At 38.7% G+C, this 13987-nt stretch overlaps 1 protein-coding gene across 5 annotated transcripts in view; it reads right to left on the minus strand.

Moving 5' to 3' along the window:
* LOC127851033 (uncharacterized) overlaps positions 1-9853 on the minus strand; it is a 141321-nt gene extending 131468 nt beyond the window's left edge. For 3 of the 5 annotated variants that reach the window (XM_052384483.1, XM_052384484.1, XM_052384482.1), the window contains exons 1-2: positions 9716-9853; positions 6329-9415 (exon numbers count right to left, since the gene is read on the minus strand). In XM_052384483.1, the coding sequence (XP_052240443.1) occupies positions 7591-9156 (1566 nt within the window). In that variant the 5' untranslated portion in view covers positions 9157-9415; positions 9716-9853 and the 3' untranslated portion in view covers positions 6329-7590. The remainder of the gene's footprint in view (positions 1-6328; positions 9416-9715) is intronic. The other 2 variants (XR_008035623.1, XR_008035622.1) reach the window with 2 other exon arrangements.
* Between the last annotated feature and the right edge of the window lie 4134 nt (positions 9854-13987).

Here is a 13987-nt window from a genome sequence, read left to right on the forward strand (position 1 = left end):
AACAAAGCTTGTTATTAAGTCACTATACAGATATATATGTGCCCTTTTTATGGATGTCGCGCGCTAAAGTGCCCTTTTTTTTAAATTTTGCACCACGCCCCTTTTCCTTCTTGTATAAAACACTACCAAGGTTAAAGTTTTGGGACACACACAACGAATGAATGACAGACAGGCAAAAAACAATATGCCCCCGATCGAAAAGATCGGGGGCATAAAAAGAATGTTTCAGATTCGCAAATTTACATTGTAAATATCTTATTTATGAGAAAACAGTAATACTAAACATTTACCATGCCCTAAATTAAAATATCCATAATAATTAATATGCATTTTTGATGATTTAAAACCCTGAAAATTATAAAGCTTTGCAACGCGAAACGATTTAATAGCTTGGAGAGTTCTGATGTTGTCGTTATATTTTTTGACACAACGAGGATTGCTTACATAAAGTGTAAAGTACATCATTCATTGTATGAGTACGGATGGCTGAGTGGTCTAAGCGTTAGACTTTTATTCCAGGAGTCAGCGTTTTGCCCAGTTGAAGGTTACTTTTTTTCTTTAATTTTATTTCTGTTTTTTACTGGAGCTTTTTAGATCCAATGATAACATTTATCGATATAAAGCATTTAATAATAAACTTCAAAACAATGCCAAAATCTGTAAAAAAATCCCTTTAAATTATCAGGCTTATGGCAATATTTTTCTGAAACTGAGAAATATATAATATTGTAGTGTTTTTGTATAATATTTGTATCTTAAATATAATATCAATGCATGTTCCAATGTAAATAGCAGTTCACATAATTGGTTATGACATGAGGTCATGATGAGAGTCAACAATAGATTATTAACCTTTGTGCAATAATTAACAAGCAAATTCATTTAATTGATATCCCCCGCAAATATGCTTCTGGACACAAAAGTGTTATTTTGACACTCAAAAAAGCATTTTTCAAGATACAAAGGGCTATAACTCCGTTATTAACAGATGGTGTACAATGCCATTTCGTATCCAAATATATACTCATACAAAGTTTCAATGAAATCCGTTAAAGCATTTCCAAGATATGGCCCTATTCTCAATTGAATAAACGTATATATTTTTCCCAAATGGTACCTTAAAATTCCCAATTAAAGGTTTCCAAAATGTTCATCTCCCATCCACCTCCATAAGTTGAACATTAGTAAATATAATATTAAAAAGCCTTATTCTCATTTCTGAAGCATCTGTTAGCAAAGCAACAAACACTAATTTCCAATTTAGGTCAAACCGCCATGATTCTAGCTGCTACCAAATCCAAAGGGACCCGGCCTCATTCTCAAAATGGTAAATAAAAACACTGCACACTCTGCACTCCTCCTTAACATCCCGTATTTATATTTGTGATTTTATTTTACATCATTTCATTATAAATGCACCATGTAATTATGATCCACATTGAAATAACAATAATTCTACAAATATTGAAGAATTAATTATATTTATTTTATTACACACTACCTCTCCAGTGATTAATCTACGTGCGCGTCATGCGTCTCTGACGCGTGAAAATTGGAAAAAAACATATCGGTCAGAAGTACAAGCGTCCTAGAGGACGCATTCAAGTTGTATTTGTCCAAATAAGTTATTCTCAAAAAACATTATTTTTACAACGCTGTTTTACAACACTGTATCTGTCACGTGGTCATTCTACAAACAATTTTTCCATTGGCTATTAACCCCAAGGGGTTTGTCCTATAGGTGTATTTGCTTTACAACAGCTTCGTCTAGATTTAAAGAGCCCGGATGATCATTTGTATCTGTTAGGTTTAATAAAATATGCCACCAAAGAAAGTCATCAAATAAGATAATAAACAACAGACACTTGGTCAGCTTAGGCATAGTGATTCTGGCGAACATGAGGTCCAGGGCCCTCACACTACTTTGGGGGAAGGGGTCCGCAGCCCTTAGGAGGGGGAATTTTCGCGGCGTTACCCTTTTTGGGGGAATTTTTTACTTACTCACTCATTATTTCATTTGTACATGTTTGCACTATATTCATTGCATTTTTCATAATTTAGTTTGTTTGAAAAGATTAAATTGAAATAGAATTGAGATATAATAATCACGAGACACATCTTTCTACTAAAAAAAAAAAAAAAAAAAAATTTTTTTTTTGTAGGGGGAATTTTTTCCCCCAAAAGGGGAAAAAAGTATACTTTTCAGGTGGGGTCTGCCGCCGAAATTCGGCGGCAGATTTGATAGATTGAGGGCCCTGAGGTCTCAGAATCAATCGTGGACAAGGAAGCCTCTGATGATAATAGCCCTTAACCAAGCGGGAGTTAGGCCGATTCAAGTCAGCAAAAAACACTAGTTTTTGCCTAAATGGCTCACCATGTACTCCTGGCTAAGGTTTTTCCACAAAATGAATGAACAAGACAATTTTATATACTGTTCTATTTGTGAAGAGAACAGTTGTAAAAACAGTATGGTTAAAACCATGCATAGTATGGTTTAAACCATGCGAAATAGAAACTACCAATACACAACTTTGTTGCGGCATGCTAGTCACCCATATCATGTAAATGCTCAATGTACAAGACAAGATCACAGTATTTTTTTGGATGAAATATTCGGCGTTATTTGGCCACATTCTCTAGAGTATATATATTTTTCCCCAAAATATTTTAAACAAGGGACAAAATTGTCACAAAACCAGGTTTTCATTGTGAAAAAAAAATCTGATAAAGGGAGAAAACTCAAACTGAACTTTTGAAATGAACAAACAAAATTAACCCCCTTTGTAAGTTTGTTTTTAAAAAAAATCTATTTTTAGTCGTGGCGACCTTGACATTGGAGATATTGACGTGATTCTTTCGTGCAACACACCGTCCCATGATGGTGAACAAATGTGCCAAATGATTTTAAAATCTCACAATGAATGACATAGTTATGGCCAGGACAAGCTCATTTATGGCCATTTTTGACCTTTGAACTCAAAGTGTGACCTTGACCTTGGAGATATCGACGTAATTATTTCGCGCGACACAACGTCCAATGATGGTGAACAAATGTGCCAAATGATTTTAAAATCTGACAATGAACGACATAGTTATGGCCCGGACAAGCTTGTTCCGCCCGCCCGCCAGCCCGCCCGCATTCGCCAATCTAATAACCAGTTTTTTCCTTCGGAAAACCTGGTTAAAAATCCCCTCTATGAAGTGTAATTCAATTTTAATCAATACTTCATTTAAATACATCTTTCATTACGAATTTATTTACGATCATTTTCCTGAACTGCTGCATCCACGTGTATACTTTCTTTTAGCCTTTTCTCCTTTACCACAAACCGTTCATAGTTCACTATCACGACGTTCGCTATACGACATCTATGATCTACTGCAAACAGTACGTATTCCACCATATCGCACAACACCAAAAGCTATCGGAATAAAATTGACAAAATATCCGTTTTAACTTTAAAAAATTGATATTCTGTTTAAACAAGCACAACTTAGTCAGTCTTCTTTAAATGCCGGCAGTGAAATGCCAGAAACTTCGAAGTCAGGTCAAGAGAGCGAGTCAAAACAGGTCACCAGAATCATTAACAAATTCGCAGAAAAGCCAACAAATGTTGAACTTTGAACATGAACACAACATGTTTATGACAACAAGAGGGCCATCAGGCCCTAAGGCGCTCACCTGAAAGCCAAAGGAACTAGACTATTCTGAAAAAAATGCAAGCTGATTCATGAAGATTATTTTCACTAAAGCCATATAAGGACAACTGCCCCCCCCCCCCCTGGCGGCCATGTTTTTCAACAAACCATAACCATTTTCAAACTCACTCAAGCTATTGTTACAACAAATGTTCAGATCAAGTTTCATAAAGATTGGATAATAAATGTGACTTCTAGAGTGTTAACAAGGTTTTGTAGTGAATAGCCATTTAAGGAAAATGCCACGCCCCCTTGCGGCCATGTTTTTTTTACTGATCTCAACCATTTTTGAACTTAGCCCAGATATTATTAGATCAAATATTCTGACCAAGTTTCATGAGCATTGTACCACAAATGTGACTTCTAGAGTGTTAACAAGGTTTTACCATACACTAAAGCCATGTAAGGAAAACTGCCCCGCCCCATGGCGGCCATGTTTTTCATTCAACTGGAACCATTTTCGAACTCGTCCAAGATATTATTGGGACACATGTTTTGACCAAGTTTCATGAAGATTGGACTAAAAATGTGACTTCTAGAGTGTTAACAAGGTTTTACTATAGCCATATAAGGAAAACTGCCACGCCCCCTGCCGGCCATGTTTTTCAATCAACCGGAACCATTTTCTAACTCGTCCAAGATATTATTGGCACACATGTTCTGACAAAGTTTCATGAAGATTGGACTAAAAATGTGACTTCTAGAGTGTTAACAAGGTTTTACTATAGCCATATAAGGAAAACTGCCACGCCCCCTGGTGGCCATGTTTTTCAACCAACCAGAACCATTTTCGAACTCGTCCAAGATATTATTGGGACACATGTTCTGACAAAGTTTCATGAAGATCGGACAATAAATGTGACTTCTAGAGTGTTAAAAAGGTTTGCTATATATAAAACTGCCTCGACCCCTGGCGGCCATGTTTTTCAATCAACTGGAACCATTTTTGAACTCGTCCAAGATATTATTGGGACACATGTTCTGAGTAAGTTTCATGAAGATTGGACAATAAATGTGGCCTCTAGAGTGTTAACAAGGTAAATGTTGACGACGCACGACACACAACGCACGACGGACAAAAGGCGATCACAATAGCTCACCATAAGCACGTTGTGCTCAGGTGAGCTAAAAAGAGTTGGAATAATGTTTTTCTCTCTATGTATGGTGAATTATAGTGTAAAAACTTGATTTTGCACTGTTACTTGCTTAGCATTGAAATTTCCCCTTTTACGCGAGAATTTCCCCCCCCCCCCATCAAAGGGACCCGACCCCTTTACCCCAAAACTGAAAAAAAAACACTGGATCATGGCTGTGAAGTCGATATCTGGAACAGTTAACTACAATGTACCAGTCAGTCATCAGGTATGTGTACATGTATAAGATGTATCCGAAACTCGATTTTAAGCCAAACATGCTGTTGCGCAATGCTCGCGCATGCGCACTCGTCTGTAGCCGAAAACAAAAATAGTGCATCAGACGTCTTTTGTTATGTAAAAAAATATTTAAATCACCGTTATTAAACGGGCATCGAGACCAAATAGACAAAGTATAATCACAGGTATGTTTTCAAAATCAGTTACACATGTTTATTTATGTTAGATTATGCTGATTAAGTCATTAATTCGGGTTGGACATATTTGCCTTCGGTAGAGGATAGATTTTAAAATGGCGGAAATGTATGTTAAACAAGCCGACATGTACCAATTTATAAGACTCATCACGTTTATATTAGATTATACCGATTGTTAAAATTTATATAAACCAATGGATAATGTATCGTATGTTGTCTTGGTAATATTTGAAAGGCAGATACGATATTAATTATGTTGGTTTTCTTGATTGGAAATGGAGGGAAAATGGCGGAATTGTAGGTGTAACAATAAGTTTATGGTATATTTTGGACGAAGCATCAAATGTATTTAAACATCTTTAAAATATAAATGGAAGCTGCAAATTTACTTAACTGATGTTACTGAATGGTTTGCAAAAAAAAAGTGAGATGTGTACATGTGTAGATGAAACACCGAGTGACATATAGCGAGAAAGTCGAATTTAATTGAATATTAAAGTTATTAGCCAAGCAGGAGATGGGTTAGTAGTGTAATCTCGTTGCTTTTACTGTCTTTTAACGAATCCAGTTGCATTTTGTCAGCAACTGCATGGGAACATGTGTGTTTTCGATGAAAAAGGTCACGTCCAGTGTTCCACAATCTTTCAGCAATAGGCATATAGTGCGTTTCATACCTTGTGTATATATAATACCTATACGAGGGTTATTTTTTTAAACTATGTATTTTTGTCAATATTCGTTGTTGACAAGTCAAACCATACACAATAGGTGTACATTTAACAATGTAAGGGGGGGGGGTGGATATGGTCGGGGGGGGGGGCATTTTTTTGAACTTTTTTATGCTACTGCTGCCTGTGGTTTAAATAAGTTAAATACTTGCGAATACTTGCGAAGTTGTGAAAGTTGTGACTGGTGTAACCTTTCATTTGTATTGGCGTCCGAAATTAAAATATCCGGTATTATGCCAATAATGAAATTTTAGTTTTACAATAGTACATGACTGCCAAAAAAAATAAAGTATTTTCCCTAACCTAAGTCTTCAATGCAATAGGCCCTTACCATAGATGTGACAGTTGGCACGTCCGACCTCTACGAGGACTGCAGCTTGACTACCCAGAATAATGTCAATCCTGGGATAAAGTCCGAGTCAATCCAACTGTGAGGTTACAACGCACCAACTATTAGTGGAAATCTACTTTCCACTACACTCACTCCCTCTTTCTCTTGAAGGATTCGTTTATGTCCTTCTAATTTTCTTTCCAGCCTTAGACTGAATAAGTATTCGGTTTCATCGTTGTGAATCCTGTCTTAATCTGGACAGAATAAATGTTAACTCAGACTGAAATTACTCACATCTGAAGTTGTCTTTTATCTAGTCTCAAAACAATTAAGTTTTGTCTCCATCCTGTCTTAATCTGGACAGAATAAATGTAAAATCAGACTAAAATTATAAATGTAAAATCAAATAAAATGATCTCTTTAAACTAGCCTTTTGGGGAGGTGTATTCTATAAAAGCATGTTACTTCTTCTACACTACATCCTCCTTCCCACCCAAAAAGAAGGAAGGCCCCTAAACCTTAATGCTATGTAAATGTCTTGCATTGGTGTTAGCATCATTTCCTCCTGGATCCCAAATTCTTGAACCTTGCATGTCTGTTTTACTCTGCGATTTACTCTGCCTGTACAGCAAATGTTCACTCGTGGAACCCAAGTCAACCTCCCCGCTCTGGGAGGACCTCGGCTGTTCTCTATTTATCTCTGGTTTCTCTTCCAAAGATGCTGATCTTCCGTGCAAATCACCACCCCGCAAACCCACGTCATCCTGCTTAAAGGACCGCGGCTGTTTACCCCCGTAAACCCACGTCATCCTCCCTCAAGGACCGCGGCTGTTTACTTTGGAAACCCACGTCATCCTCTTTCAAGGACCGCGGCTGTTTACTTTGTAAACCCACGTCATCCTCCTTTAAGGACCGCGGCTGTTTACCCTGGAAACCCACGTCATCCTCCTTTAAGGACCGTGGCTGTTTACCTTGGAAACCCACGTCATCCTCCTTTAAGGACCGTGGCTGTTTACTTTGGAAACCCACGTCATCCTCCTTAAAAGAACGCGGCTGTTTACTTGGTAAACACACGTCATCCTCCTGAAAGGACCGCGGCTGTTTACTTTGTAAACCCACGTCATCCTCCTTAAAGGACCGTGGCTGTTTACCACTTGCACTGACCAAAAATGCTTTGCAGCCTTTCACATCAGTTCTATACAGGTTACAGTAATCTATCAAGTTATTTGAGCCTAGTTCGACCTGGGACCAGCCTTGGCTCTCTAACTGGACCCTTTTAAGTTTAAAATCTCCTGTTTATAAGGACAATTTGAAACAAAATGACCCGTTTCGTCACATGCAAAGCATTTCCGTTCATTTAACCTAGATGGTGTCCTGTTGTTTCTCCATGGCCTTTTTTGACCTACAGCTAATTCATTGAGTTGTTCTTTTATTTTAATTAATTCTTTCTGCAATGTGCTGAAGTCAGTGATAGATTCTTTGTCTGAATGTGATTGTACAGAACATATGTAAGCATTTGTATCATTATAATCCATAGCTGTTTGTGTGACTTTTGTACGACCACCTAACATGGCACCCTTAGAGTGCTGAAACAGCCTTATGTCATTCATCGCAGCTTCAATTGTTCGATGTCTTTTCATAAACGTGTTATGTCCAGCATCAATGTCTAATAAACCTTGACAAAATCTATCAATGGCTTGCTGATTACAGAAAGTTTCCGGTAAATCACGGAAAGCTTCAGTGGCAAGGGCTTGTACTCTATCTCCCCAGTCCTCCATCGATTCGCCTTTCTTTTGTATTACTGTGGCAAATTTAGCTTGAGCCGATTCCGCCAGCTCAGCGCCAAACCTCCCTTCCAGTTTATTTAACAAAATTCTGTATGGCACTTCAGGATTGCTTTTCATTATCCGTGCGCAATAATCTAGTGCTGTACCTGACATACAGTGCAATAGGCACATCTTGCAGTCTTCTCCAGTCCACCCAAAAGACCGCTCGTACTGCTCAAACTTCATATGGAATGATTGCCACCTTGATTTTCCATCATACACCAGGTTCTTGGGAATATCCCGCAAAGCTGATCTCGAAAATGGCTGCCCTCTTTGAAACTGGGTCCTGTCGCTGCCAAGTACTGGTTGAGGTAGCTTACTAGCTGGCAGATGATTTGAGTAGGCCATAGCACTACTCGTTCTGTGAAGAATCGGTTGATCCTCCTCTTCTGATGACACACCCCTTCCTGTGACAGTGTGGTGTGTAACCTTCTTCCTGTACACCTTATCTCGTGCATTCTTTCTCTTTGGAATTCCGGATGAGGATTCCAAATCATCGTCGCTATCCTCACGGCGGCGAAGATTGTCTTTAACAAAGTGCAGTTGTTGTTGCGCATTTGTTAAAAACTCGCTAAATGCGCTGCAGTCACCTTGTTTTTTGGCTGCAACTAGTTTTTTAGCAGTCGATAGGACCTCCTGGACGTCTTCCCACTGTGCTATTTCTGAAACCAACTTCTCTGAGGCATCACCATCCGCTTGTTTCTCGACTTTAGGTGATTCTGGTATGGGGCCCATAATTTTCTTAGGAATAGCGCCTAACGTTATATTAGGCGATTGTTGGGATCGATCTTTCCCCAGCTGCCTGTTGGGTGTAAAATCTAACAACTGTGTCAGACTTTCTGAAAGTGATTGACGCGTCAATGTTTGGAACGATTCTGCCGTTAAGTTCCCAAACCTGTTTCTGACATCAACAATAGTCGATGCCAGTCTACTGCTAATACCCGGGATTGATCTTAATTCTTCTTCTGTCAAACAATTAACAGGCTGCTTTATACAGGCCATGTTGGCAAGAAACTATTTAATCCAGAAGTATTCGATGACAAATACAACTAAAATAAATATGAAGATGTTTCCTCCAATATGTGTAAATTTAAATACACAAGATATGGGCTGCACTAGTTGTCATAATCAAGAGTATTTTTTATAAATACATTTGAAATATACTTACAACAAGGGACGGTAGCCAAGCTGCGTAGGTCACACTTTCTTTTATACTTCCCCGCCCACAGTCAACAATGGACTCGTCCAAGTTCCGATATTGCTGTAATTGGGCTTAAATAATGTATAAACAGGAAGAATAACCTCTGTTGGTCTGAATTCATAAAGAACCACTACCAACACAAAAAAACTGTGACCCACTAGAGGCAAAACACACCAACTAGTCGTATGGTTTGGCCAAAAAATCCAGAAATAGGTGGTTATCGAAAAACGGCGGGAAATATTACCCACAGAAAATACTCAAATTCTGGTAAATTCTGTTTAGGAATGGGTTTAAATAATCACCGCTGCCACCAATAAAGTATTTTCCCTAACCTAAGTCTTCAATGCAATAGGCCCTTACCATAGATGTGACAGTTGGCACGTCCGACCTCTACGAGGACTGCAGCTTGACTACCCAGAATAATGTCAATCCTGGGATAAAGTCCGAGTCAATCCAACTGTGAGGTTACAACGCACCAACTATTAGTGGAAATCTACTTTCCACTACAAAAAGCTAACATAAAATTGACTATATTTCTTGCTAAAATTGTCAAGAAAAGCCGTTTTTATTTATATCATCATCTTATACCTGAAATAATTTCCAAATTCTGAAGCACGTTTTGCAGTTAATCGATTAGTCACGAAAGAACTACAAATCACAAAAAGAACTCAATTCGACTAGTTCCACAAACCTGGAAAAGAATTTAGACTTGTAAGGAGCACAGCTCTGATCCCACGTGATGACTAAAGTTGTATTTGTTATTAAAAAAAAAAAATTATTTTTGAGGTATTATCATACGCCATATGTCCATATATATGAAATGAACACATGTAAACGCATAAATCTTAAATCTCAACAACAAAACCGTTAAAGAACTCACCTAAAGAAACTAAAAAGCTAAACACAAAAATTAAGAGCAGCGCAGTTGGTAAAACATTGAAAACCTCATCTTTGACATCCCAATTTAAAAACTAGATAACCCAGCACAATCTACAGCAAGGACGCTTCCCAGCTGAATGGAAGTCGGCACAAGTAACTCCAGTTAAGTATCGCCCAATCTCTCTGACATCCGTATGCTGCAAACTCATGGAACACATCATCCACAGCCAAGTCATGTGTCACCTAGACAAAAACAACGTCCTGGCCGACGAATAACACGGCTTTCTGCGAAGACGCAGTTGCGGATCGCAACTTATCCTCAGCCTACAGGACCTTAATTGCTGCATCTTTTGACACTGACGAACAGATCGATGCGATTCTACTCGACTTCTCGAAAGCCTTCGATGTTGTTCCGCAACAACGACTCCTCATGAAACTAAGTCACTACGTACGGAATCAGAGGCTCAGTCCTAACCTGGATAGAAAGCTTTCTACATACATCAATGGTCGGTGCCAGTGGGTTTTAGTTGAAGAACAGTACTCCAACTCAGACGACGTCACATCAGGCATTCCCCAGAGCTCAGTCCTTGGACCTCTGCTAATTCTGTTCTACATCAATGACCTTCCAGGCAATGTTACCTCAAAAACAGGGCTCTTTGCTGATGACAATTCCCCATACAGAGGGATCAAGACAACACAACATATGCAGTAATACCCCATGATCTGGATTCCCTACAGAGATGGGACAAGGACTGGAAGGTGTCCTTCAATCCTTCAAAGTGTGAAGTTATACACATCTCCAAAAAGCGGCACCCCATAAAGTTAGAGTATCATTTTCATGGACAAAAGCTTGTGCATGTAAAGGAAGGCAAATACCTTGGTGTGACTATCTCGGATAACGTGTCATGGAAACCACATGTAGCTGCAGTCTTTCGGAAGGCAAGCAGTATTCTAGGCTTCCTGGGGTGCAGCCTGTCTAGCTGCCCACCTAGCGTCAAAGCACGTACATACCCCACCTAAGTGCGTCCAGCATTGGAGTACGCTGCTACTGAATGGGATCCTCACACTCAAACATGTGTTGACCAACTTGAAGCATTCCAGAGACGCGCTGCTCGCTTTGTGAAAGGGGATTACCGAACCACAAGCAGCAGTTTACAGATGATAGCAGACATCGGGCGAGACGCCAAACATCTAAGGCTACCTTGATGTAACGTATAATTAATAATCTTATTGATATTCCGTCTGACCCCTACCTCCGCCCTGCTATTTCATCCACAAGAGGCAGAAGCATTAGATACATCGTACTATTCTGCAGAACTGAATACCTCCGACACTCCTTCTTCCCGTCAGCAACAAGACTGTGGAACCAACTGCCTAACCACCTTGTAAGGGCTCCCAGTCTTGAAGCGTTCAAGGTAGGGGTGGCAACGAAATAAGCCACAATGAAATGTGTAAATAGTTTTAAAACATTATTTAAACTGCGCCACACCGCAATTTTTAAACCATCCGACAATGGTCCAGAGAGGGATATAGTACAATCAACTAAGAAGAAGAATCTTAAATTCCATAAAATCTATTCTCATGCATATAGACTAAAAACTAAAAGCCAGACTGTATCTACTCTCAGAGAAAATGCTCTCCTTATATTGGAACCACAAAACAAAGCTAATATTCTCAACAGACAATTCCAAGATGCCTTCACACCAATCACATCTGAGGCTGTTCCTGACAAAGGCCCCAGCCCTCGTCGATCCATGCCAGACAACAACATCACATAAACAGAAATAACTAAATAATCATAAAAGCTTAAAATCCATAAAGCCTCAGGTCCCGATAAAATACCCTGCACAGTATTAAAGGAATGCAATACAAAAATATTCCGAAACCTGACTTTAAAAGGCCCCTGTCTCTTAGAAAAATCCCAAATGCTTGGAAACATGCAAATGTATGCCCAGTCTTTAAAGATGGGGAGAAACATAATAAAATTACAGGCCAATATCACCCACATGCGTTTGCATCTGACCAACATACATGACTTTGCTGAATATATCAAACATAGCACTCTTAAACATTTTGCGAATGATAGCATTAACATTAACACATATAATAGACACCCTAAATAAGCCCGCACTTTAAACACGCAGAAAAGAATTCTGTGACATCATGCTTGATACAAATTATCCTCAATGAAGTTGTCATCACCCCTCCTGACAGTGTTCTTGTTCCTGTCGACCGCCGATCCAGACTCCTCAAAAACCATTGCTTTAGACACATAAAAACCTCAAAAGACTCGTCTCACGCTACTCAAGAACAGCTATCCAATATAATTCAATACCTATACAAGAGGCAGCTACAGTAGAAGTTTTCAATACCCTTATTCCTGTGACGGCCATTGTCCCCCATATCCACCTGTAGACACAAACAGAGATGCGACTGAATCCAGCATAGCTGGGTCAAATCTCTACCGTTATAACCAACCACGTGATGATAGCCGAATCACGTGGTAAAATAATTTTCCCCGTTGTTATTTTAACTTTTTTTATTTTAGTAAAAAATATGTATTATGAACCTAAACTTCGTGACTATACACTATTTTCAAAATACATAATAACAGCATACTTCTTTTCATAATATAATACTTAAACAAAAAATAAAATCCTTCCAAATCTGGAAGGATTTTCTTGTAATGGCAGGGAGTATGTCACAGCATGGAATGACAACTCTGCGTGAAAATTGCTGTAGACAATTAAAATGTAAATTATTTTAAATAAACGCCTAACTGAGCAACTTTGTACAGTTTTCACCCCTTAACCAATAGGCGCAGACACAAACTCTTCTATTTAGACGGAGTGCTGTATCGGTAGGAAAAGAAGAAGATTGACGCCTACCGATGTCCTTAAGAAGTCTCCCTTCTGTCCATTGAGAACCACTGCGTCTCTGGTGTTTCCGCGTGGTTTTTGGATGATATTCAAAAAGCCACCAGTCGTCAGTGTTGTATGTTCTCATTACATACCATAGGTCGTCCCGCAAGCTTTCTTAAAGTCGATGAAGTTGTGAAAGAGGCCACGCTGATGTTTCAAGTGTTTCTTAATGATGACTCTCCAGTTGAAAATCTGTTTCACTATGCTCCGCGCCTGAACAACGGAAATTAATTGACACACGTTGACTGTAATGTTGTCAATATATTTGGAAGCTGTATACAAAACAATGCCTCTGGCAAATAACTTTAGAAATAGAATCGCACAGTATTCTTACGCCTTATGCTTAACGTGATGCAAATGCTCGCATGAAGGTCTGATTCTCATATTATTAAAAACATAACAAGATGACGGTCTGAAAAAGATTGAGTCCTTTGCAAAAAATATTGTTAGTCTATGTTTTAAAAAAAATCGCATGTATACCAGGCCTTTGTTGCAAGACTCTACAACTTTTGTATGCCCATATATTATGTAAGTGTGACCCTTACGTTTGAGCTAGAGACAGAACATGCTATTGCGCATGTCACATCGTCTCTTAAGTCGGTGATTTGTTGAGGAGACGGACCGGCAAAAGTCCATTGAAAACCATAAAACATATGAATAAGAAAGATTAAAACATTTTAAATGATAACTGAAAGTTATTATAATGCAGGCATATTCTGCCAATAGCGTATAGTAAACCCCTGCCTGAATAGGGTTCAACAAAAGCATTAATGGCATGCATCGATGGATTGAATTTAAAAAAAAATAGATAAAATATATAATGTCGAGTCTG

This window comes from Dreissena polymorpha, chromosome 11 (genome assembly GCF_020536995.1).
Source record: "Dreissena polymorpha isolate Duluth1 chromosome 11, UMN_Dpol_1.0, whole genome shotgun sequence".
In the NCBI taxonomy this organism is placed as follows: Eukaryota; Metazoa; Mollusca; class Bivalvia; order Myida; family Dreissenidae; genus Dreissena; species Dreissena polymorpha.